Here is a 25,130-nt window from a genome sequence, read left to right as displayed (position 1 = left end):
GTTGTATGGAAACTTCTGACACCAAAACTTCCATTTATCTTCTATGTTGGGTCAGACAGAAAAGTTATGATGACATACTACTCATCAAAGTAATTGCTGAGATCCTTTTACAGCCACTGTCTATGTTACTGTCCATTTCATTGCTTCAACCTAACACATACTGCACGAGGGTTCACGGATAGAAAACGTGTTGCTGTACAGATTGTAAAGCCCCCTGAGGCAGATTTGTGATTTGTGATGTTGGGCTATATAAATAAAATTGACCTGACTCTCTGTAAAGTCCTTTAAAACATAACAAAACCTCGTAAACCGAGCACCAACCGACACAAGTTCACAATCTCTAACTGCCAATTCGTTCAACTACGACACCGATGTGTCGGTGTTCGTCATCAGTAGGCTAGTGACCTGAATGTTGGAAGCTCCTTCAGGATCTGTACGCTCTGATGGTCACAGCAGAAGTCACAGAACATCTGGAGAAGAGTGACAAAGCTGGCGCAAAAGTGACAGAAGCCTGCCCACTGCCACCTGGCCGAACAGGCAATAGGCCAGTTCGCCACGCACCAGTTGGGCTCACATGAGGAGCTGACATGCTATATCCATCAAATGGACAAGCGATCTACACATCAAATGACCACCACAGAATCCTATTTACACTATAAAGTATTCTAGCCTTTTAGTCTATGTTTTATTTGACAGACAAAAGGCTTTTCAATTTTGCATTATTGCAGCACTCCTATGAAACTTTACAAAGGTTGAATTATCTCTGGGGCACCAAAATAAAGGATAGGTAAGATAGTGAATAGATGAAAGGCAGTTTTCCATGATTTTTTTATTTTTATCTTTATCTATTAGGAACCACATTAGTTGATATATTGGTTGATTTTCTACTTCTGGATCTTCTGTAATGATGCTCCTAACTTGCAAGCAATTAAACAGCCATTCTCCTATATTATCAGATGTCCTCTCAATATCGCCATGGATCATAGACAAAATAACATTGTGGTATGATGACATTTCCAAAAGCTCACTTGTTGAAAAAAAGTTCCAAGCAGCAAAAAAACCCCCAAAAAACCCAACTTTGTTTCCTCTACCTTCTGCCTAAATGCATTCTTTATTTACAAGCTTGACAAAGTTCCCAGCCCACAAGTGAGTTAAATAGATAAACACAGTAGTTAATATTGATTAATGTTGCATTACATACAACATTAAGGTGTTAAGAAAACACACATATGTTTTCATAATGTGCATATACGTAATTAAAACAGCAATTTCTTTGGGATGAAATCATAAAAACAAACCAAAACCAACAACAACATAAAAAAAGCTTTTTAAATGTTCAAAATGATTCAATTCTCTTTTAATTAGGCTATGTGTCAAGGAATAAGATGCAAGGTGTCATGACCGGTGCCAACAGCTACTCTACATAGTGATGAATTTGTTCAGCATACAACAGCATACCTCCTTTTCTAGCAATGATTGACTGGAATAGCTGTCGCCACCCAGGAGTAAGGCTACGCATGGCTGAGGCTGTACATGAAAAAGAGCAGGCACAGACTCAACAACTTAATAACACTATGTGATATGCTTTATCTGCTGGAAATACAAAACCTTTTAAATGTATGCTGTTTATCAATATTCACCTCTATGTGACTGATATCCCCTTAGCAACCAGACATTTATCTCTTAATCTGTTATTGCACAGTTACATAAATTGAAAACTACTATCAATACAGTCAAACACAGACCCACAAACTGACAGGTAATAATACAACTGCAGGTATCTGCAACTTCATTTGCACATAATCAATAATGAACCATTGCAGGATAAAATATATATATATATATATATATATATATATATATATATATATATATATGTACAGTATGACAGTATGCCACCTCTTGTTGACATGTTTAAAATCCTACACAGACATAAAGATTCAGGCTGTTTTATTATGGTGCTACTGAGCCAACTGAAGCAATTTAGATTTTCCATTTACTGAAGATTTGACCACAGTTGAATGTGTGAAAGAAATAATAAGTAATAAAAATTAGACACTGTCCTCAGAGTGGAAAGGTTTAGCCAGGCATGTAGAATTAAACAATGTTTCAACTGAAATGACAAAATTTGTGCTCATTTATCCAGTGCCGCCGGTTCATTAGTGGGTGTAATTTTTCCTCTGCACCTTGTGTTCCAAGGTAGCTCCAACTTTATATTACAAAAAAGCCTCATTTTCACCCCAATCAGATATCTTTTTTATATTCAAGGATTTATAACAAATATGGTGAATGTAGCTTTAAAAAAACTCACATTACACAAAAAAAAAGTGGTGGGTTATGTAAAATGTGCAGGATTAAATGTCAAGGTGGTCCAACAAATTCAAAACATTTGTTCAGACCAGTGTACATGACTTTTTACATTGAAGAAAATAGCGGGCCTGCTAACCCTGACAAAAAACTGAATCCTTCTGACTGTTTAATAAGCAAATAAACATGTTTTCGACTTTTTTTTTTTTTTTGGTCTTTAAAAATTTGTTGATTCTTGTTGATTGTCTGTGTGTCAGCTGCAGACTGCATTTGAAATTTCAGGAGGCACATGCCAGGTTTGAGATGCGTAATTGTGGAGGTTTACAGATTAATGCGCATTTGTGGAGCCCAATAGGGGTTATGCTCCAACTGAACGACCTGTCAGATGGTCTGACAGCATCTGAAACCTCCCCTCCCTCCACACCTTTGCCAAGTCAGAACTGAGATGGGTTTGTAACTCTTCGAACCAGAAAGTCCCTCATTCTTACCCTCTTCACGCAGTAATAAATCAGATGTGTGGAGGTGAGAAAGTAAGCAGGGTCTGAACTTCTCTCACAGGCTCTCTTTTTTCATTCCTTAAACAGCTATTTCTGGCACTATTTATGTGCACCACTAGGAATGCCTTCCAAGAGCAATTGTCTAAAGGAGTGTTCCGTTATCCATATCTAAGTGATTATTGCATCTCGTCCCTCTGTATGACGCCCGGCTTTTCACCACATCTTCAAGTGTGGACGGACAACATGTGGAAGGAAGTAGTCCTTTTCAGGCATACCTCCGCTTTAAAAGCCATGCAATCAATAGAGCATACATCTGCGTAGGTTTAACTTGATTTGGCCTAACAACTTGTAACTGTTGCTCTTATAGACACAGCATCTTTCCTTTGATATTATCAGCTACTCTCATTTTCATTCTTACAACAACTTGTTGCAGTTAACCCAATGAAGTGACTTACAGCCCCCCCCTTTCAGCTCCTTATTTCAGATGGCAAGGTATTACGCCTTGCAGGAATGAGTCTCCCTTTACAAGACATCTGAGATGTTAAGGGGCCCAATATTATTTCACCCTAGATATTATCTCAACATCACATGGAGTACAACCCTTAAATGGTAGTAATGGAAACATTAACAATGTTGGCACTGTTTCCTTAGATAAAACTTTACGTCAGCCAGATGTGAAACAACTGACTACGGAATTGTGAATACCAATTATTTGTTACCTTAGGGGGCACTAAATTTTATCCAGAGAAAGAGGGACTTAAAACAATAAGACTGTAGTGTGCACATACAGTAAAAAGTTCTTGAAATAATGCCATATAATATAATGTGGAACTTGTGACTCTGCCTGTTTCCAAAGTGTGATTTGAAATGACTTGATTAAATATTTCTTTGTCATGCTTTGAGCAAAGGTGCAAACATAAACACATTGACAGATATGACCAACACTGACTCTCTTTATCAACCGTTCACCTACCTCAAGCTGTGCAGATGCGTCTACTTCAGCTCTCTTGGCCTCAGGCTCCCCGGGAAAGGGGCTGCGGAGGGTCTGTAGAAAGAGCGCTGCCTTCCTCTTCCTCTCCGCCTGTAACTGTTTCTCCTTGGACTCCTTAGATGCCTGAGCCAGCTTCTCCCTGGCTGCAGCTGCTAGACGATCCTCCAGTTTCTGCTTGGCTAAGGGCAAGAAGACGAGAGAATAAAAAGAGCGGAGAGATGGTAAGATGAAAATGAAAAAAAAAAAATTGTAATCATTATCCTGTGTGGTGATGGAGGAGAAAATGATTGAAAATACAAAGAAAAGGTGGGAGAGAGGGATTATTTGCTCTGCTTTTTACCCTGACAGCTTTTTCGTGGCCACAATAAACGGTCTTTGGAAAGAAAAGAATAAAAAGGAATGGCGGGATGGTGGGGTAGGTCTCACGAGAGGCATGAAAACTCATGGTCAGAAATAGGGAGTTGACAGAGAGAGGGAGAAAAGACAGATGGAAACATGGAGGTGAGAGACAAAAAAGTCAGATAGGATGAAAAGTGAACGACAGGAGAAGGAGGTAAGGATGACAGGAGTAATTTTCCACTCTTACTGTCACACTGAGCCAAGGTGATGTCTGGCATTTTTCTGAGGTTTGCCGCTGCTGCAGATTGACAAAGTTCCTGCTCTAAATGATAAGGACTGACAAAGTTTCTGGTGGTGGCTAATTTCATGCAATTCGAGGTTTATACAGAAAAAAAAAAGAAAAAAAAGAAGCTAAGTAGGAGGAAACGTGTGGGTGGAGAAGAGGAGACAGACATCTGAGTGACAATAGGGGTGGAAAAATATGCACAGTTTTGAGAGATGAGGAAGGGAGATGAAGTGACAGAGACGTGTAGAGGAGAGATAGATAAGGAGAGCACAAGAATGAGATGGGGGCACGGGGAGCAACAGGATGAGTGAGCCAGAGAAAACAAGACAAGACAGTGAGGTATAAAGAAAATGCATGTGGAGAAACAAGTTGTTTAAGTTATGCAACCGAAAGGGCTACTGTTGTCTCCTCAGAGTTTAAAATAGGCTTGAAACCGAGTAAAATCATATGCGGAGTACAGCGTGAAAAAATAGCCAAGTGGAGCAGAAACCATCTGTACGCTGGACAACAGCACGATCCACCATCCAGCCGGTCTAATGTATTTAAAGACTAATTTGATGCAAATTATCGTTTGCTTTTTTGTGCAGGATGTTTATATTATAAGCAATTTGACAACAAAATAAACCGACAACAAGTCTGAGAACTGATTAATCATTTAAGTCATTTATAAAGCAAAACACGCCAAACATTCTCCGGTTCCAGCTTCTGCGATGTGAGGCTTTGGATTTTCTGTTTTACATTCTCTGTCGTACGATGACTGAAGTCACAAACAACTATTCGACTGATTGAACTGGCAGACTGATAATGAAAATAATACAGACAGCATATTAAGTGTCCCTCCAAGGGAGAAAAATTCACTGGACCTCTGCTACGCTGTATTAAAGGACGCGTATTGCTCAGCTTCGGGGACTCTCTGATCACTGTCTGGTTCATCTTCTCCCAACTTACAGGCAGAAATTAAAAATCTGCAAAGCCTGTGGTTAAGACTGTGAGGAGATGGACAAGAACGAGTCGAAGTCGGAGCTACGGGAGTGATTTTGAGGCTGCGTCTACAGACCCCGTGACATCTTACATAAGCTTTTGTGTGGACATGTGTGTGCCAACCGAAACCTTCTCCACATATAATAAGCCCCGGTTCATAGCAAGACTCTGGCGGCTTCGTCAGGCCGAGGAGGAGGCCTGACAGAAGTGGGGACAGGATGCTGTACAGGCCAGAGACACACTGAGAAAGGAGATTGGAGTAGCAAAGAGGAGCTACGCCGAACAACCTGAAAAACAGCTTTTTCAGCTAACGACCCTGTGCCAGCGTGGAGAGGACTGCAGGACATCACCAACTACAAGAAACCATCCCCCCCCCCCACACACTGTGGAGAACCATCATCTGGCCGACGACCTGGATGTGTTTTACTGTAGGTTTGATCCGCCCACATTCACACCCCTTACCCCGCTCCGACTCAAGACATCACACGACCAACTGCACCCCCCCCCCTGCTATCCCCGCTGCTCATCTCCCTCTACACTAATGACTGCACCTCAGGAGACCCATCTGTTCGACTCCAGAAATTTGCAGACGACACAACAGCTATCAGCCTTATTAGAGACAGTGATGAGTCTGCATACAGTCGGTACCCTCTGGTGAGGTAGCAACAAGCTGGAGCTGAACACGCTCGAAACGGTGGAGATGACAGTGAGCATCAGGAATGTGCAAATGTGCAATAACATGTATTGTTCCTTACTGTATATTTGAGCAAGCTGTATATATACTGTACATAACCACCTACTGCATGTGTATAAAGTAACTTATCACTTTTTTACCTGAACAATATTTTTTGCACTATTTGTATCTTCTTTACAGTTTACAGAAACATTGTTTCCATGCTTATGTATCTATTTTTTCACTCATTTGCTTGTACAAAAAGTGGTATGTTTATGTTTAATTCATTGTGAAGCACATTTGATTTGTTTTTATTAAATTGTATTTATTTATTGGTATTATTAGTTATGTGATCTATCTTGTTATATTGTCTCTGACTTATAATCCGACTATGGAACAGCTATGTATGTGAAATGTCATTTCCCCTGCTCTGGTGTACAAATAAAATTGCACAATGAATTGACTATGCTTAATATTTATGGAAAGTATGCCTATATTTACAGTATATTCATTTCTGAATTTCAGAATCTCCACATTGATTTACTTGTATTTCTTACCAAGTCACCTACCATTACCGTGAAACATGCACATCCACTGGGAAATGTTTACAGCCTAAACGATTCACGTACTTATCACTGGAAACCACATTTAGTGTGTGTGGCTGTTTTTCAGCCCATCAATACAGATTAGCTTTCTGCTGTCTGCCAGTGATTCTCCTGCTATCTGATCAAGTTAGGCCTGCTGACTGACAGCCACTTTGCCACACAGCAAAGCCAATTCAGTCAGCTATTTATTAGGCTTTTCCAGTTTCTTTTTTTCGGCCGTCTGTCAGCTCAGAGAGAGACCATTACACTTTGAGGCTGTTCCACTAAACCTAAACGGGAACTGTCAGCCCCCTTGATGTTGAAAAGTAGCACATTTGTCTTAACTGTCTGTCTGTCCATACTTTCGAGCTCTATTTTACAGCTGTCTTTCTAGACTAAGGGAGATTACTACACTTTTGTTCTTCCCTTCTATATCTCATAAAATGATGAAATCAGCATCTTCCAGGATCTACGCTGTCTTCAGGGCATGTGGCCGAACAACTGACAAAAGGATTAGCACTTCAATCTGGTCTCTGGCAGGTAGCCTCGTGCTATAGAATCATAATACAGTATGGTAAATAATTACAGGAAATACCATCATTTAGTAACTCAAGATATTAAAGGTTAGTAACTCCTGAACACAAAATATTAATCACCGTCATTGGAGACACCACTTTCAAATCCATAGCCTAATAAAAATAACTACTATGAATAATTTCATACTTCTGCCAGCATTGCTCACTTTTATTTCTTGTTATTAAAGTGATATTGTGGCACTAAACCTATTTTATGTACATGCTTTATCATGGCTCGACTAAACTGATGACAAAAGAGGATTTTGGCACAATGACGATCTCGCTGATGTACTGTTCAACACCGACTGCAGAACTCTGGAATTTTTGGATTATACAGACAAGTGATGCAACACATAAGAGATCCAACAAAAAAATGTCTTGCAAAAGACTGTCACAAAGAAATATGTAGTGATTTTCTTCAGCACTCGCTTTTCTTAGATTGAAAATGAAGTATTTTAGCTTTCATAGACGAGGCTTCTAGAAGCAGACGTCTCAGCATCTCAACGGTACTCACTGAGTCATTAGCACTGATCACTCAGACATATGATGGTCTTTTTGATATATGACTGAACGAATCTTATGTTTTTGCACTTTTCATATAAAGGGCTCGCGTGTCTGGTTAACGTCAGGTCAAACGGATTATTGAGAATCGCGTTGCAATTGCAAGGCTGGTTGGCAGTTTTTTTTTTTCTGTGACAGAGATGTGGAAAAAGTGTGTGGGGTATCATTTCATAGTTCAGCTGCTTTGTGATCATTCAAGGAGGCATGCAGAGGAGGGTGAAGCTGCCCGATTTTTTTTAAGCTGAGAGGGTGCAATTGCAGATTTCGGAGGGTGTTAAAGTATAACAAGATGCAATGAATCAACTTCAAGTGCAGTACAATAGCCTCCATCTTTCCAGTAAAAAGCCTATTAGTTTTGAAATTAATAGCTAGTGATACATTAGAATATATGAATATTTTAAAGAAGTGACTCTAACCTTGAAACTAAAGTGGGTAACATGCATGTATGCGAATATACCTGTATAACTGTACCTGTTTTACTTAAAGCAAAGTCTCCGATGCATTAGTTTACTTTAGGAAAGACTGAGGAAAGCCAGTGTGTAATATTCTATAACTATGACTGAACCGAAAAAGAGAAACAAAAATAGAGAGAATATATCTCCATTAGGCCTTTGGGAAAGATATATGACTGTCGTTTACTGTACCATTCTGCTTGTCTCTTACTGGAGGGTACACTCTGTTGAGAGAATTTATAATTCAGACTCACTGGGTTTATTCATCTCCTCTCCTCCCCTATTGTTTTTCCTCCAATTCCGAATCTCCCAGAGAGTAACAGCATGCCAGTGGGTGTGACAGGGATGCCTTTTAAGCACCTGTACTTATTTGCTGATGCTGAGACAAATGATTCAATTTTAGCACTTTCACATTTAGTAGGCATGCAGCTGAGAAAAAAAAAAAAAAAGGGGGGGTAGTCTGGACAGAAAGAGAGAAACAGGCTCTGTCATAACCATCATCAGTCGCTGGGGTTTATTAACATTCTGTCAATTGCCAAATGTTATGGAGAATGAGGCAGACAATTATCTGACTGCACAAACTGACAGAAATAGGGAAATAAGAATGTTAATGTCGTCAGATGGAGACTGTTTATTTACTGAGTTTGAAACATGATGTTTTCATGATGAAGGTAATTAAATATTACACACAAGAATCTAAATTTGCAGCTGACTGAAACTATTTATGTTTATGTAAATTTTGTTTGTCCTTTCCTTGGAATGAAAAAACAATTAAATCATAGTTTTTTTTTTCTGTCTTTCAACCAATCCTTTTGATGTTACCTTGTTTCGCCTCCAACTCCTCCAAACTGAGAGTCGGTCTCTTCTCTTCTGGTGCACTGACTGGAGGAGGCTCCTTGTCGACCATTTCAGCTCCACCAATCACAGCTTCCAGCCCCTCACCCTCCAGCAACTTCAAGCAAACATGTATGAGAATTTATGGTTATTATTTCTGTAAACTATTTAAAGGTACTTTTTTTGTCCATACCAAATCAACCCTTGATCTGTATGTGTTGTATAGACAAAGCTGAACCAAACCTTGTCCTCGTCAGAGTCATCGTCCAATCGAACCCTGTTCTTCTCAAGCGGCAGCATGTCATTTTCTTTTGCCTTGATGGCAAAACAGATGGGGGCAAAAGAGGCTGTGATGGCACAGAGAGGAGGAGGAGGAATGGTGATTCAGAGTGAGCGAAACAGATTCAGAAGAGTGCATATTCATAACAAGTAAACAACAAATCGTGACCTTCTTTTTAATAATAAATTCACAGAAAAACCCAAGTAGCAATTAGATGATTTCTTGACAATCATAAGTACAGACGAAAAATAAATAAATAAGTAAATAAAACAAGGAGAAAAGGACAGGCTCCAGGAAGAATTAAAAGAGGAGACAACAGAGACAACAGATAAATAAGAAGGAAAAGAAGCACAAAAAGGGAGCTGAACTAAAGGAAACAAGAAACAGACATAAACACACAGTCAGGCAAACAGACAGAGAAGAGAATCAGTCAGACAGAGAGACAAAGAAAAGACGGAGAGAGTTGGCCGCAAAGCAACTGCTTAGATATGAAACAGCATTGGTGTGTCACATCGATTTCTATTTTGTAATCAAATATGTCTGCTCCAGTAGAGATGAAAGAGTAGACAGTGTGTCTCATTCCCTAAAGAAATAACCTTAATATAGGACCTTGATCTGTATTGTGGAAGGCTGAGTAGTTTCCTTGAGCATTACTGCGACTAGTTATTAGTTTTTCCTGTCCTGCTCCATGACCTGTCGCCTCTTAATAGTCTGTGTGACTGCATGCCTTAATTTGCATATATGTGCATGTTTATGGGTCCTGCCAGTGTTGTGGTAAGCAGACTCTTTCATCTCTGAATAGACATTTCCAGCCTGATATCACCCAATGAAATTGGTAGCATAAATACCAATAGACTCACAGACAGCTGTGCATAAACACCAACATATGACAAATACACACACTGATGTACACACTGTAGTCAATATGTGCGCGTATACCCACACATACAAATATTTACCCAAAGGCTTTGCATCTCATTTACCGAACGAATGAACTGAAGAAGAGGAAGGAAAAGTAGCACTGTGTTCACTGTATTTATTGAATTTTTGTTTGTCTTAACATACCTTTAGTCAGCTTGGAATCCTTGGCTGACTTGTCTGATTGAAGCTCATCACCATCATCTACTGTCTCAGTCTGGATAAGGGAAAAAAAAACAATAAAGAGAAAGAAAGAGAAGATATACATTTATAAACTTATTTGAATCAATTCCCCAATTCCTATTCGCATTTTAAACAAATAAACCACACAATTACCACATACCATCTAAACTTGATTGTATTTTTCTACAATGTTTTCACATTAGGCATAAACCCGTAAGATTTTGACAAGCAACAGATGGTGTTGAAAATTAGATTCCATGCAATCCTGCTTGCTATGATTTTTACATTATGTACTTTGATGATGAAGTACAGGAGCAATATCTGCAAAAAGTTGGTGTTAGGAAAGTTTGCGCTTGTCTACGTGCCTGTCAGTTTGTCTCAAAAAAAAGTAAAAAGGAACCCATATCCAGATTTGACTGGCTGAGTAGATGACAGAACGCCCTTTTGTGTTGGAATGATGTACAATATCACTGGTGGTAGGATTTGAAGTGTTAGCATGATTCACTCCTTTGCATTGGTTTCCAATGGAACTACTGCATTTAATAATCGAAATTACTGATCGGCTGGGTTATAACTACAGTACGGTTATGCTGATGTCTCCCTACTCTGCTACCATAAATGTTGCTGTTTGGGAACCAACGGAAACCGTGGAGAATAGAAAATGATGATGGATGTTCTTGAGTACTTTATGGTGGAGGCGTGTGGAAGTGCTGAGCAGAAAAGTAAAAGGTCAGGGGTCCATAAACACAAGCAGACTATTACAGTTGATTGAATCTTATGGAAAATGAGATTTTACGCTCAACTGCTGTCACTACACAGCAATGGAAAGTAAGGGGGAAAAAATCAGTAAATGGGAATTATTTTCTTCTGTACAGCAGTAGTATCACAACGTCAGCCATTTTTGCCTCTCTTACTGTGGCCCTACAGGGTCATGAATCAGCACTCGGACTTAATAGCGCCCGGGACACAACAATACGGAGTATCGGACAAATCTGGGACGGTAGAGAAAACGTCGAAGCAAATTTTGTAATAGGTGTTATTTGGATAAACTGACATATGGGAATCTAAATGGTTTTCCTGCCTGAAAAAATGTTAAAACTTAATAATAGTGACGTATTAACAGCGAAAATACAACAGTTTTTAGACTGGCGCAATTTACTCTCCGGTATGATGCCATCACTGCAGGTGTTACCCCATATTTGGTGACCCATCACATTCTGTGACCTGCACTGATATTCATCTCACTCCTCATGCCTAAACCAACCGAACCAAGACTGCAGGTCGCAGAATCTAATGGGTCACCAAATACAGTGTATCACCTGTTGGTGCAAATGCATTCTGGGATACCCAGTGAGCTCCCAACATAGCAAAAAGCTTGCAGTCAAAAAATGATTAAGTGGCTAAAAAACATCAGTGGTAAAGTAAGTAAGCCCCCTGAAGAAAGCCACAGTGGTTGTGATGCATAGCTTAGCTATATAAAATACGGCCCGCAAGGTGTCATATTATTATTAATTATTATCATTATTATTATTATTATTATTATTATTATTATTATTATTATTATTATTATGTGTAATAATGACGTGAGATATAGGGAACAGGAGAACGTCAAAAAAAGAAGTGCAATTTATTTCACCGATTTTCTCTGAAAGCACCAAAACAGCTGTCATTAACGTTAGGTGCGGCTGACATTTTACTTAAAGATTAAGTAAACCATCACTGCAGTGATACCTCAGTCATCATTAAATGTCAAAAGATGATCAATTAATTATTTATTTGGCAAGAAATTGGCCATCTTTAGTTCATACTTATTCTTGAAAGACAGAAGGCTTTTTTTTTAAAAAATGACTTACCCTGCAGTGCGTGCTGTATGCAAGACTTGTTTTCTCTTTTTTTACTTTAACTATTTGGTGTAAAATCAGTAGCATATTTATGTTTCTTTTCCACATTTTCTTATTCAGTTTCCAAACTGTCCTCATTGGGACCTGGTTTACTGCAGACTGTGATGAATATTGTCTATTTGAAACATAACTTTGGGTGCATTGGGCATAAAATCTCTAAAAATTAATTTAAGTCTGCTCGTAAAATATGTGGGTGTTTTTCCGTGGAAATCTGTAAAAAGTATCTCAATGCAGAGCCTTGGCCAGACAGTAGCAGAATGATGCTTAAATCTATATCTAAAACACCTACTTTTAATAGTTGTTTAAATATAAAGGGATTTCCAGAGGTGGCAAGTCATGTCATTATGTAAATAATCCCATTATTTCACTTAACGGTCCTGTACATATCTGATCAGGATCAATTATTCTCAATATTATTTGTTTAATTATAACTCTTATTCTACTCTTTTTTTCCTACCAATTAGTTTTCTGCCATTATAATTAGTTGCTTAAATAGCTTTAAATGCCTTAATTGGCTCTCTAATATTCCACTGTATGGTCTGTTACCCCTCACATCAACAAAATATCATCACAAAGCCTGTAGCAGCTGGCTTATGTGCACAGGCTAGATAACCAGAAAGCCTCTGTAGTAATACCTGTGGACCAAATGCTCTAATCCCCGATCCCAAATATAAACTGCTGAAAATAAAATAAAAAAAAAAAAAGTGGTGATGAAACCAGTGCCACAAGAGGAAAAAAAACTAACCTCATAATGTACATTTTACCATGTTTGACGAATGTTTCAAAGGCAACTTCCGACTATTCAGCTGTAATTCAGCAAAGCACTTTACTGAGGCCCCAGAGATTATAATTCTTTAAAAAAAAAAAAAAATCATAGCTCATAGCAGAAGAAGCAGAGGGAAACTCACTCTAAACCATTTTGTGAAGACCTCAGTTGGAATATACAATAATTTGCTCACATACACACCTTTTGCCCAACCTTTTACATACACTGATTCACATGAGTTGCTGTAACAAGATGGTGTAACAGCAGATGGTGAAAATCCTCCACTCAGAATGAGAACATGCACCAGTAGTTCATAGCTGGGATGAAGAATCTGCTTTGCAAACCTTGGCTACATGGTCAGATTCCAGAGGGTTTAAAATGAAAAATACAGAAAAATGTATATGACAACTCTAGATTTTAGATACTTTCACGTACAGGTGTGGAAATTTCTCAGTTTTAAGATGCATTGAGATGCGGACATGGACGATTCTGAATCGATTCACAAATGTCAAAAATCCATTTTCTAAATGTTTAGTTAATAACGTGATGTTGACGGAACGACAAAGGCAGAACTCAACTGCGAGGGCACTGCAGCACCCGGACAGTCTAAAGCGTGCACACGCATAGAGTTATCCTGCATTTCATCTTCAAAAAAGGCAGTAAGATGTGAGCATTTTTTGATTTAATGACTAAATTATTACCTTTGCAAGATGAACCTTTAGTAAGATCGGCTGACCAACACACATTGCAGCAATAAACAACGTAAACCAACTCTGAGGTGAAGAAAACTAAGTTGGTGCACATTCTACAGTGAAACCAAAGCCCAGGTAATGGAGTCAATGAGTAAAACTAGTCGAGTAGCCATTACATGTGTGATTTTGTAATGTTTATGTACTGAGGTGGGTCACACAGATACTGGTATTTAAAAGATGCAGCTTTTTATATTGACTGTTGTAGTCTGATTTTTGAAAGCACTTTCTAAATAAAAAGGGAGTTCATATTTATCTGACTGCTTGTATTAATTGATGAAAAAGTAGCCATGTACAGTGACATAGAAAACTGAGGATGCAATACATTGAGACGTATCGAGATGCATCGTGCAATCGAATCGTTGACAGGCGAATCGTAATCGAATCAAATCGTGAGGCCAGTGAAGAGTCACACCTCAACTTTCATGTAGCCTGCATTTGCATGGTCCCTGACTGAATTACACTGCTGTGCATGGGATTCCTACTTTTCTTCATTTCACAGATTTGTTTAAAACTTTATTCCAACCCCACAGTCAATTGTGAGACCAATTTAACAATAAATGCATCCTATAATAGTATAACAGCCTATTTGTTATTATTTGGTTATAGAAATTAAATTCCAGTCATATTATAGTGATATCTCCAGACAAATATAGACCATTGTACTTATTTGCTAAATTGACTCAGTCAGGGATAATTTGACAGCAGAGGCAATGAAAACTGCAGAGCTGTATATCTGTATAAGCTTGCTAGTGCTGAGCACAAATTCAGTTGTCTTGATGAGGCTTGAATAACATCTTTAGAGAATCTGTCAACTCATCTGTCTGTTATACTGTTCTCATAAACTCGGTTTTATAGAAGTTAATTATTTATTCTTAATTGGCTAACACACAATCCTTTTTTTAGGCTTCCACTCACATCTTAGTCAGACGTACTGTCAAAGCCACATGGGAGCTGTTGTGTGCTAACAAAATAACCGGTGTTTCACGTATAGATTTTTAATGTGACGAGGTGTTCCCAGAAGTAGAGCAGGACCTCAGTTTTATATTAGATGCCAGAACAGATTGAAAGCAGAATTCTAATTGTTAAAAGTAAGTGTTTGAAACTTAAATCTGATTTTGAGGGTTGAGTATCACATTAACCCAGATTATAAACTTGAATCTGCAATAAACATAATCAACAGAGCGCTCTACTGAAACAGGACAGTATCTTTTGATGATTTGGACTATTTAAAAAATGCTCCTTTTCAGATAAAAATCTAAACTCAAATAGTGTAACATTTCAAAATTTGAAAAATTTTATTGATACTTCTACAAAGCAACGGCAGCCCCACACCCTGCTGCTGTCTGCTTTGACCGATTTTAGTTCCCTTTCTCACTTTTTTCATTAACTATAAATAATAGCACTGACAGAGAGCAGTGATATCTGCATCCCATTACCCACAGCACACATCACAAACTCAAGGAAGGTTTCTTTGCACTCTGACAAGCTAATGGATTTGATTTGTCAAAGACGAATTGTTCCTTACAAAACTTTCTCGATCACTTCTTGCTTTCTCCTTTCTCAGTCTGACACAAAGCCAACTCAACAAACCATGAATATATACACTCATCGGCCACTTTATTAGGTACACTTGTTCAGCTGCTTGTTAACGCAAATATATAATCAGCCAATCACGTGGCACTGACTCAATGCCTTAAGCCATGCATACGTGGTCAAGACTATCTGCTGAAGTTCAACCAAGCATCAGAATGGGGAAGAAAGATGATTTAAGTGACTTTGAACGTGGCATGTTTGTTGTATTTTAGAAATGGCTATCTACAGGTTTTTCAGAGAATGGTCTGAAAAAGAGAAAATCTCCAGTGAGCAGTGAAAGTGCCTTGTTGATGGCAGAGGTCAGAGGAGAATGGCCATACTGGTTCAAGCAGAAAGGCAACAGTATGCAGAAGAGCATCTCTGAACACACAAAACATTGAATCTTGAAGCAGATGGGCTCCAGTGGCAGAAGACCACACCGGGTGCCACTCCTGCCAGCTACGAACAGGAAAATGAGGCTACAATTTGTATGGGCTCACCAAAGTTGGACATGAGAAGATTGGAAAAATGTTGCCTGGTCTGGTCGATTTCTGCTGTGACATTCAGATGGTAGGGTCAGAATTTGGTGTTAACAACAACAACAAGCATGGATCCATCCTGCCTTGTCTCAACAGTTCTGGCTGCTGGTGGTGGTGTAATGGTGTGGGGGATATTTTCTTTGCACACTTTGAGCTCCTTAGTACCAACTGAGCATTGTTTAAACACCACAGCCTACCTGAGTATTGTTGCTGTCTGTTTCCATTCCTTTATGACCACTGTGTATCCATCTTCTAATGCAGTGCTTCCCAAACTTTTTTTGCTTTCACAATTCAATTTGCTTTCAAAAACAAAAACCCCTGAGGGGTTTACAGAAATCTAGTACATTCATATTGTTTCTAAACAAAGAAGTGCTCATTCTAGCCCTGAATGACTTCAGATGAGTCATTTTACCAACAGAGTAAAACAAAGTTAACTTCAAATTTACTTAACTTACTTACTTACTTACAACAGGATGTCTCAGACACATTTTGAATGGGCACCGCAGTTCATTTAGCTAAAAAAGCAAGGAATCTCTGTCTGTCTGTCCTTTGCATTTCTCGAGAACCATTCATCAGATGTACTTCACACTCAGCGGGTGTATTGCTGGGGACCCAAGGATGTGCAGTGCTTAATTTGGTGCAATTTGGACATGCAACACATTTAATATTAATAAGCTTTGAATAAACAAGTGAACAGCGTGCTGCTCAGCTCTGTGTCTGAGTGCAGCAGGGGCTGTTGATATAGACACTGTCACATCACAGCGGGGCGGGTCTTCTGGGCTCTGATTCGACTTCACACTTGGCGGGTGTACTGCTGAGGACCCAAGGAAGTGCAGTGTCGGGTGTGAAGTTGTTTGGATATGCAACGCGTTTAATTAACTTTGAATAAACAAGTGAACAGTGAGCTGCTCAGCTCCGTGTCTGAGTGCAGCAGGGACTATTTGATATAAACACCATCACATCACAGCGGGGTGGGGCTTCTGGGCTCTGACTTGCTGAGTGGAACAAAGGCATGCACCCTGCTCAGTTAAACTGCCTGAGAGAGGAATGAGCATACACAGGAGGAAAAAACAGAAGTGGAGGCAGTAAAACTAGCCAATAGGAGCACAGACACATTTGATTGGCAGCAGAATCAACCAGTGGAAGTCCATAAACTGCTTCTACGGTTCAACTTCAGTTTAGTCTCACCTGTGAAGTTCCTGTCTGGATTTTAACCACTTAATCTGTTAATTCCTTATCGTTTAAATTGATAGGTTTGTCAATTGATACACATATGCGGTTCTCAAGAAATAATGAGCAATCTGTCCGTTCTGAACAGGCACATTTTGAATGGGCACTGCACTAGTTCTTGTTAAGGAGATAAATTCACACATCAGTCATCTTGTTTGTTTGTTTGTTAATAGAACTTTGTCGCTGCTGGTTAACCAGTCTGATTAGCAACAATGACAAACAAGCTAACTCTCCCGGTTGTTTTATTTAAATTACGTTGTTAACTTTCTATTTTTGATGAAAGGAGTTCATTTCAGAGCAACACGATGTCGGGCTGCCGCATGCCAGCTTAGTCCAGCCATGGGTCCAGCCCGGACAGCTAAGAAGTGAGGCCCAGATTTGGACTCTGTTGAAAAGGCCTTATTAAATGTAATTTTTCAGTGATGTATTTAAAAGTAGTTCGTAATTTGCACAATATAATTTCTTTTCTAATATGCTACTGTATGAAATATGAATCTGTCCTATTCCTGCCTGTTCAGAGAATTGATGATGCAATCTGGAAATTATCATTGGACCAATAACATGTCAATATTGTATTCTGGTTGTTGATTGGTTAGGGAGGACATCCTCCGTTGGAGTGTCATTTTACGTGTTAGCATGAAACAGATTAGCATGAAAAAAATTAAGAGCATTAAATTGATATTAGAGATCCCATCCCTGCCCTTTCTCCAGTTGCCTGCAGGTGTTGCTGTTGAAGCATTTTAATTAGAATTTCGATAATAGATTTTTTCCAAAGAAGAGAGAATATTTTATAAATGATACTGAGATTTGGTAATGGTTTATTTCAACCAATTATTCTTTTTTACATTTCGGTCTCCCTCTTGCCTCACAAAAATAGAGGAGGAGCAACCTCCTCTGCCTCTATATGGACCAGCCTCCTCTGGTTGTGACCCAGTCTTTGGGAATGACTGTTTTAATGGCTACTTTCAGCTGGATAACGCGCCAGTTCGCTGTACTCAAATGGCCTCCACAGTTACCAGATCTCGATCCAATAGAGCACCTTTAGGATGTGGTGGAACGGGAGATTCGCTTAATGGATGAGCAGCGACAAACCTGCAGCAACTGCGAGATATTATCATGTCAATGAGGACCAAAATCTATGAGAAATGTTTCCAGCACCTTGTTGAATCTATGCCACTAAGAATTAAGGCAGTTCTGAAGGCAAAAGGGGGGCCCAACCCAGTACCAGCACAGTGTGCCTAATAAAGTGGTCGGTGAGTGTATGTATGTACTTGTACTATGTATGTGCTAAGTAACTATCCATTTATCTACCAATCTAGCCATTTTAATCACATCATATAATTCTCTTGTCTGAGAGGGGTGATGGCTTGATAGGGCTCCTGTGAACTTATAAACACTTGGTGATATAATTAATGATCAAACACCAAAGCTCAGCTATGAAACCTGAAAAACACCCAAGTTGAGAAATAAAGCCTGGCATCTTGTTAAAAAAAAAAGGTGAAATTTGCTCTTCGCAAGTGAACTGTTAAAGTGGTGTATTTACACTTGAGGGCAAAATGACACCTTAAGACTATATCTTCTGTTTGCTGACAGGCGGAACAAAGTGCATCACATATAGTATGGGATACTGTGGTGATGTATGTGTCATTCCTCAGTTCAATAACTGCTCTTCACGGAGCTAAGCTGTGAAGCGGGGCAGTATGGTGCTGTACCTTATTCCCCTTCCTCCACCTTTATCCAGCAGTTCCTGAAGGAATGAGAAAATATCCACGACAGAGCACTGGAATGGGAGCATGTTTTGTTCCCGACACTACTACTCGAAAGCCTACCAATTATAGGTGTATAGACCTCTAGTAGATGATGCCCTTGAACTTTCTGTGTGTACTTTCAGTCTGACTCACAGACTTTGACACAGACACAAGCATTTGAAATGATTCATGTAGAAATTATGTTTATGTAGAAAGCTGTAAGAGGCTTACACAGTTGATTTTTCGAAAGTCTTTGTTTCCCCAAATCTCTATAACAGAGCTAGTGGGTGCAAAGTTAGCATGACCCACAGAGTCATAATGGACACACTCATGGTAAATCCATCAGGTTGAAATAAACCGGAATTTTCCTTTTAGGTGGCCGAGCAAAGTCCTCTCAGTGCTAATGAAACACAGAGCTAACTAGCTGTAGCTAGCTAAGTCTGCAGAGTAAGGTGTTCTTAGCAAGGGTGAAGAATGTAATAATGGAGGGACCATGGGTCATCTGCCTTTAAGGCAAGAATAGAAGTGTCTTAAGTCAGCCCACACACTCTGGTGTGATATCCCATACTGTATGTGAAAGAGAACTGCCAATAAATTATTCATAAAACCATGTAGAAGTTTTCCATTACTATCTGCAATCACCAATAAATGTATAACCCATCTGCAAACCGGTTTCCATATTCAAAAAATAACCAGGGATGTTATTGGTTTATAGTTGACTGCATTTGAAACACTTTGAAACAACTCAGATACCTGGTGAATATCCTAATATGGTGTCAAGGAGATCATATTCTAAAAAGGGACCTTGGCAGGAGAGCAGGTGGTGCTTTGAGGGAGTTGAGCTAATAATTGCTTTCATTTTAGCAATATGTAAGATTTATCACCAGTACAGAGAAAATATATGATGCATCTCTTGTCCTTGTGTCCCTTGGGTAAAGCTAATTTTAGTTTATGTTTTAAGAGAATTATGTGACAGTATATTCATATGTTTTTGTTTGTTAATATATTAACACATTATAATGTATTGCAGTTATTTTAATGCAATATCAGTAATCTATGAAACTTCAAAAATACACATCATTTAAATGTGTTTTCTGACAAATTAGAGAAATATAGTTATATTAAGAGAAATATAATCAAACCTGAACTGTCACAGTACGGACGTGACGGTTCAGGACAAATACACGTGCTGTTATAACCCTAATACTGAGCATTTTTCACTATTTCACTGACATTTGATAGACAAGACAATTAAGAAAATCATGCACTGATAAATCGATTATGAAATGAATCGTTAGTTACAGCCCTGAATTCGACATTGTATTATTAGTATTATATCCTTGTATCATAAAATGGTATCATAAAACTTAACTGAATATTATCTGGCAGGTAATTACTACTATAAGTAAGCCTTCTACTGCTGCTACCAGCAATCAAGTTTTCCTTTGCTTCAATGCTCAAGTATTTCAAGACACTATCCTCCCACCATCATAAGCTGAGTCACACAGCCTCAGCTTATATTATCTCTGTTATAAACATTACAACTATATAAACGAACAAGTGTTTTTTCTCTAGGGGTATGTACTAAAATAAATGACAAAAAATCAGGTGTTGAGCCCAGCATCTGCTGTACCTGAAGGAGAGCTGCAAAAGCTCCAATTTACTGAGCATGATCTCAAAGACTGAGAGGAAATCATATAGGACTTCACCACAAAATGATAAAGAACATCCTGTGAGTTTGTGGGGCAATTTAAGACCATAGGCAATGTGGAAACAATCATCCCTTGCCTTACCACAGGGAATTTGTTAACAACAGTATCTGGTTAACCAATACACCATACAGCATACAGTATGTAACATGTGCCACTGGGGAGCTAGGGGAGCCTGAGGAGCCAGTTAGAGAGCTACATGTCTGTTGGCAATGCCGCTAATTGGCCAGGATGCCTCATTACGGCCCTGATATACCACGGTTAGATTTGCAGTTCTGATAAGGTTGCAGGACTAGTCTAGACAGAGGGGGTTTTGCAGTGTTGCTCTGTTGCCCAGTGAGAATTGACCTTATGTCAATCTTCTGCCATTTAATCTCTTCCTTGTTCTCCATCTTACTTTCATCCTGCATTTCCATATTTTGGATCAGTACATCTTTAATTTTAGCATGGCGGGTACAAGCATATTCAGCGAATAAAAGCAGCTAATTTCAAGGTTGACTGTGGGTGCGGCGAATGCTTAGACAACCTTTTCCTATAAGCGTCGGCTGCAAACGCTTTTAAACAGAATTACACGCAGGTGTGGAAAACAGGGAGGTTGATGGCAGGAGACAAATTAGTGTTTCTCCTCAGTGTGAAGGTTATCTGTTGGGGTGAAGTATTAACCTGGCTTTTACTAAGTTCTTATATGCTCATACCAAGCACCTGATGTGAGATAATATAATCAACAAATAATGGATTGGATATAATATTATGAGAAACGAAACAAAAGTTGACTGTTATGAAGCAAAATATGAAGAAAGTACTTCTCTAGGAGACTTAGGAGATGTAATTTTAATACCGCATACTGTATTAGGTTATTTCTAAAGCTACATGTGTAATGTTTGTCTCCGCCCCAGCACTATCTGGAGCCACAAATTCCTGCTGATTTTCTACATGCTTGTTGGTTCTCTAACAACTGCGCCATCCCATTGTGCACACAGAGCTCCATTTGCTATAATTTAATCAGCTCTGCATGATATCTAAGTCCTTTGGCAGAACTGAAATTTTATTTGCTTGACTAATACAAGTCTAATTACACTGACCTTTCTGTTTTGAACATATAGTTAACAAGCTCTGTCAAATTCACTAGTATCCGTTACAGCCATGTTGTTACATGGTACCGCTTTATTAACCTATTCAGGGCTTTATATGGGAGTTTTTAACCATTTATGATTCTGTAAAAGATGTAATAAAAATGTGGTTGTACAGTCACCAAAATCATTAGAATTCTTTATCTGGGGGCCGTGAGTACCCGTATCAAATGTCATGGCAATGTGGTAGTTTTAAGTGTCAAGGTAGGGAATCTAAAATGATTAAGAAAGCTGGAGAGGAATTATCTACCAAATTCATACAGAGAAACACATACACACACACACATATATATATATATATATAAAACTCATAATACCTCTGGCAAGCCTTTTCCTTCTTTCTGCATGAAGTAATTCTTCTTAAACTCGTAATAGGTGTTGTACTGATGCCAAGACTGCAGAAAGTCAAACCTACAGCAGACAGAGGGAAGAACACTTACTGTATAAGACAAGAGGTGAGCACTCATAAAAGATGAGGTAAAGGATGAGGAAGAGGTTCTGCAGTATCTGAGGTGAAAGTTACTGATAGTTCTCAAAACCGAGACCTGACCTGAGCGACAAATTTATTTCTAGTGAGAACACTTACCGTGGATCATTCTTGGCACGGACGCTGGCCTCAAACTTAACACCATTCCTAGCAACGTACTCGGCCAGCTTGTCTATGACCGGTTGGATGTCTGGTGGTGGGGGAATGATGGCTGCCACTGCTGGTGCGGAAACTTGAGCTTCAGCTTTCTGACTGTTTTTTGGGAAAAGTTAAAGATGTTTAAGAAGTGTCAGCTATTAAAACTTAAAACTCTGTTCTCACTCAATTTAAAAATCTAATTTTAAGTGATAATTACTCATTCTCTGTACCCTTAAAACACCTGAACTGCCAAGACAGAGGAAAAGCCACTAATTCAGCCTTTTAGGTAAATACTTTCACTAAAGGTCAATTTATGCTTTCCGCATCCGCATGGCTGCAAGAGTCAGCGTGATGTAAATTTCATCATCCGCCCATGTCCGCAAGGGTTCGCACAGACCCCTCTGTGGATGTCCGAGTGCAGCCCAAAATTTGTGACAACGCAGATTGTACACGCCACCTACACATGTGCTAGAGAAGCAAACAGGAATGCCGGTCTCGTCTATTTAATGTATTTGCTGTATTCCTGTTCTCATAAAGCTTTCGCTTTTCTTTTTTCAACTTTTTCTTCTTGTTCAGCAACATACAGAAACTTCTCAGCTGCATTCAGACTGAAAAACGCCCTGCGTAAAACAATACAAGGGGCTGTGTTAGTGTGGGCATGTTGTTTAAAGTTAAAATGGAATACGATCCAGCAAGTCCAGCTGGAGTAACAGATTATTGCATTCAAAGGCTGATCAGAAAAACACTGCACAGCGGTTTATACTCAGAGACTGGATTGTATTACTCTGGAGAGTTATCAGGCTGCAACCTTGTTTACTAGCACACACATGTGGAACGTGGCTGTGTTGGCGGACCCCCGATTGTGGTATGAATGGAACTGCTTGCGGACGCAGAATGCAGAAAACACCAATTGGCCTTCAGCTAATTTGGAATCCATTTCATTTGTGCCTGATTAAGGTTCTTGAATACAATTAACATGTTATTAATCAAAGATTCATTGAACATTTTTGATGAAGCCAAATACCAAAAAAACAAAAAATTCAAAGTTACTTTTAAATTCCACTGAGGCTATTACAGAGGAAATGGTAAGATACAGTGATGTCCATTACTTCCTACCTGGTTTCTGGTATGGTGGCAGGAGCAATGGAGCTGGTGACCTGAGAGGGGGCTGCAGCTGGTGGTACCATGGCAATGGTTTCAGGAGGGGTGGATGTAGTACCAACATGAGGCAAAGCCGCAGAAGAAGTAGGGGGAGCCATGACAGCCGAAGGTATATTGTTGTAGTAGGAGCTGGCGTCTATCCCTGGGGGAGGTGGGGCTAAGCAGAATGTTCCATCAGGAAGCATGTAGTAGCCGTAGTACATTGCTGCTGCATTCGCTGTATGAAGATGAAAATGAAGAGGAAATAATTACATAGAATATCTCCCATAACTGCTTCAATTGTGCCTGATGAAGGAAAAACAGTTCTGTTACTTTGTGTGGTATATACAGTATATAGATAAATACACAGCTTTGCATCAGTAGTTGAGATGTACGGATGTATGGGTAATAATTCTCCTCTTTGTCCATGGATGAATGGATGAACAGCTCTGCTTTTGAATGTGGACACAAACTGCACAATATAACGCCATCCATTTTAAGAGCCATGAAACAAATAATAGTGTTTATAGGATCATAATGTTCAGTTTTTGTTGAGTTTTTTTGTTAATACAATCCTACAGTGACCTTAAAAGTGCTATAAGCAAAGTTTTTTGTTAAAATAAGTATTAAATAGCTCTAAATTCCGACAACCATCACTGATATAGTGTGTTTGGTCAGTAACATGGGTCTCCCAGTGCCTCCACTCTGCAGTAAACAGAAAATGAATTTTCTGGTATCTTATTCCCACTTTATCCAATCAGGAGGGGTATTGCTATTTTGTCCATTTTCTGTACAGTTAAGTTGAAAAGTGGGAAGCACAGAGAAACAAATGTTTGAATTTTATGTGAAACTGTTGTGAATTCATAACCGTTAAAATACATTTCACTAAATCATTGGCATTACAAACTTTCTATTTCAAGAGCATCAACAGGTCAGAAAAAATGTTATCTGCCACTGGAAATTGAAGCTGTCAAACCAGACTTGTTAGGTGAGGCTATAAACAACACAAATGCCACATTTGCACTCAGTAACTGTGTTAACATTACATTTTCAAGGCAGGAAAAGCTGGACAAAGATATAGCCTTTTATATAGTCTTTCTTTGTACGGCTGTGATCTGCCCTCTGTTGCTGGAGCTTGATTTGTGTGTTGCAATTGTTTCATGTACTTTGCTCCTGTTCACTTTCATGTTATACTGTTCTGTTTAATATGTCAGTCACAGTAATTAATTTAATTTAGCTGAAGGAAAAGACTATAAATCATCATGTGACCTGTGTACAAAAAAGGTCATCTGCCTTATCAGTGAGTTTGTGTTAGATCATTTATTGAAGGGAGGAAGAAAGGAGGGAGGAGGGAAGCCATACGGGGACAGGGACAAAATAAATGGTCGGTGTCAAAGAGGGGACAGTGTGATATTAACACATTACTCACTGAGCTGGTTGACTTTAATGACACATCCAATTTTCTCTAGTCAAGAAAATGGAAAACCAAAGCACAAGCTCTCCTTGTCCTCCTACAAACTTGACATGTGTTATAGTTGAGATAAAGACTTGAGATGA

At 39.1% G+C, this 25,130-nt stretch overlaps 1 protein-coding gene across 2 annotated transcripts in view; it reads right to left on the bottom strand.

The window, feature by feature from the left end:
* The window catches only part of sfswap (splicing factor SWAP), a 63,174-nt gene that overhangs the window by 18,475 nt on the left and 19,569 nt on the right, over positions 1 to 25,130 (bottom strand). For both annotated transcript variants that reach the window (XM_067575309.1, XM_067575310.1), the window contains 7 exons: positions 23,550 to 23,811; positions 22,395 to 22,547; positions 22,126 to 22,219; positions 10,426 to 10,495; positions 9,324 to 9,427; positions 9,069 to 9,198; positions 3,778 to 3,974 (listed from right to left, as the gene is read on the bottom strand). In XM_067575309.1, the coding sequence (XP_067431410.1) occupies positions 3,778 to 3,974; positions 9,069 to 9,198; positions 9,324 to 9,427; positions 10,426 to 10,495; positions 22,126 to 22,219; positions 22,395 to 22,547; positions 23,550 to 23,811 (1,010 nt within the window). The remainder of the gene's footprint in view (positions 1 to 3,777; positions 3,975 to 9,068; positions 9,199 to 9,323; positions 9,428 to 10,425; positions 10,496 to 22,125; positions 22,220 to 22,394; positions 22,548 to 23,549; positions 23,812 to 25,130) is intronic.

This window comes from Thunnus thynnus, chromosome 19 (assembly GCF_963924715.1).
Source record: "Thunnus thynnus chromosome 19, fThuThy2.1, whole genome shotgun sequence".
NCBI lineage: Eukaryota > Metazoa > Chordata > Actinopteri > Scombriformes > Scombridae > Thunnus > Thunnus thynnus.
Note: the sequence above shows the minus strand (reverse complement) of the source record. Positions and strands in the feature narration are given on the sequence as shown.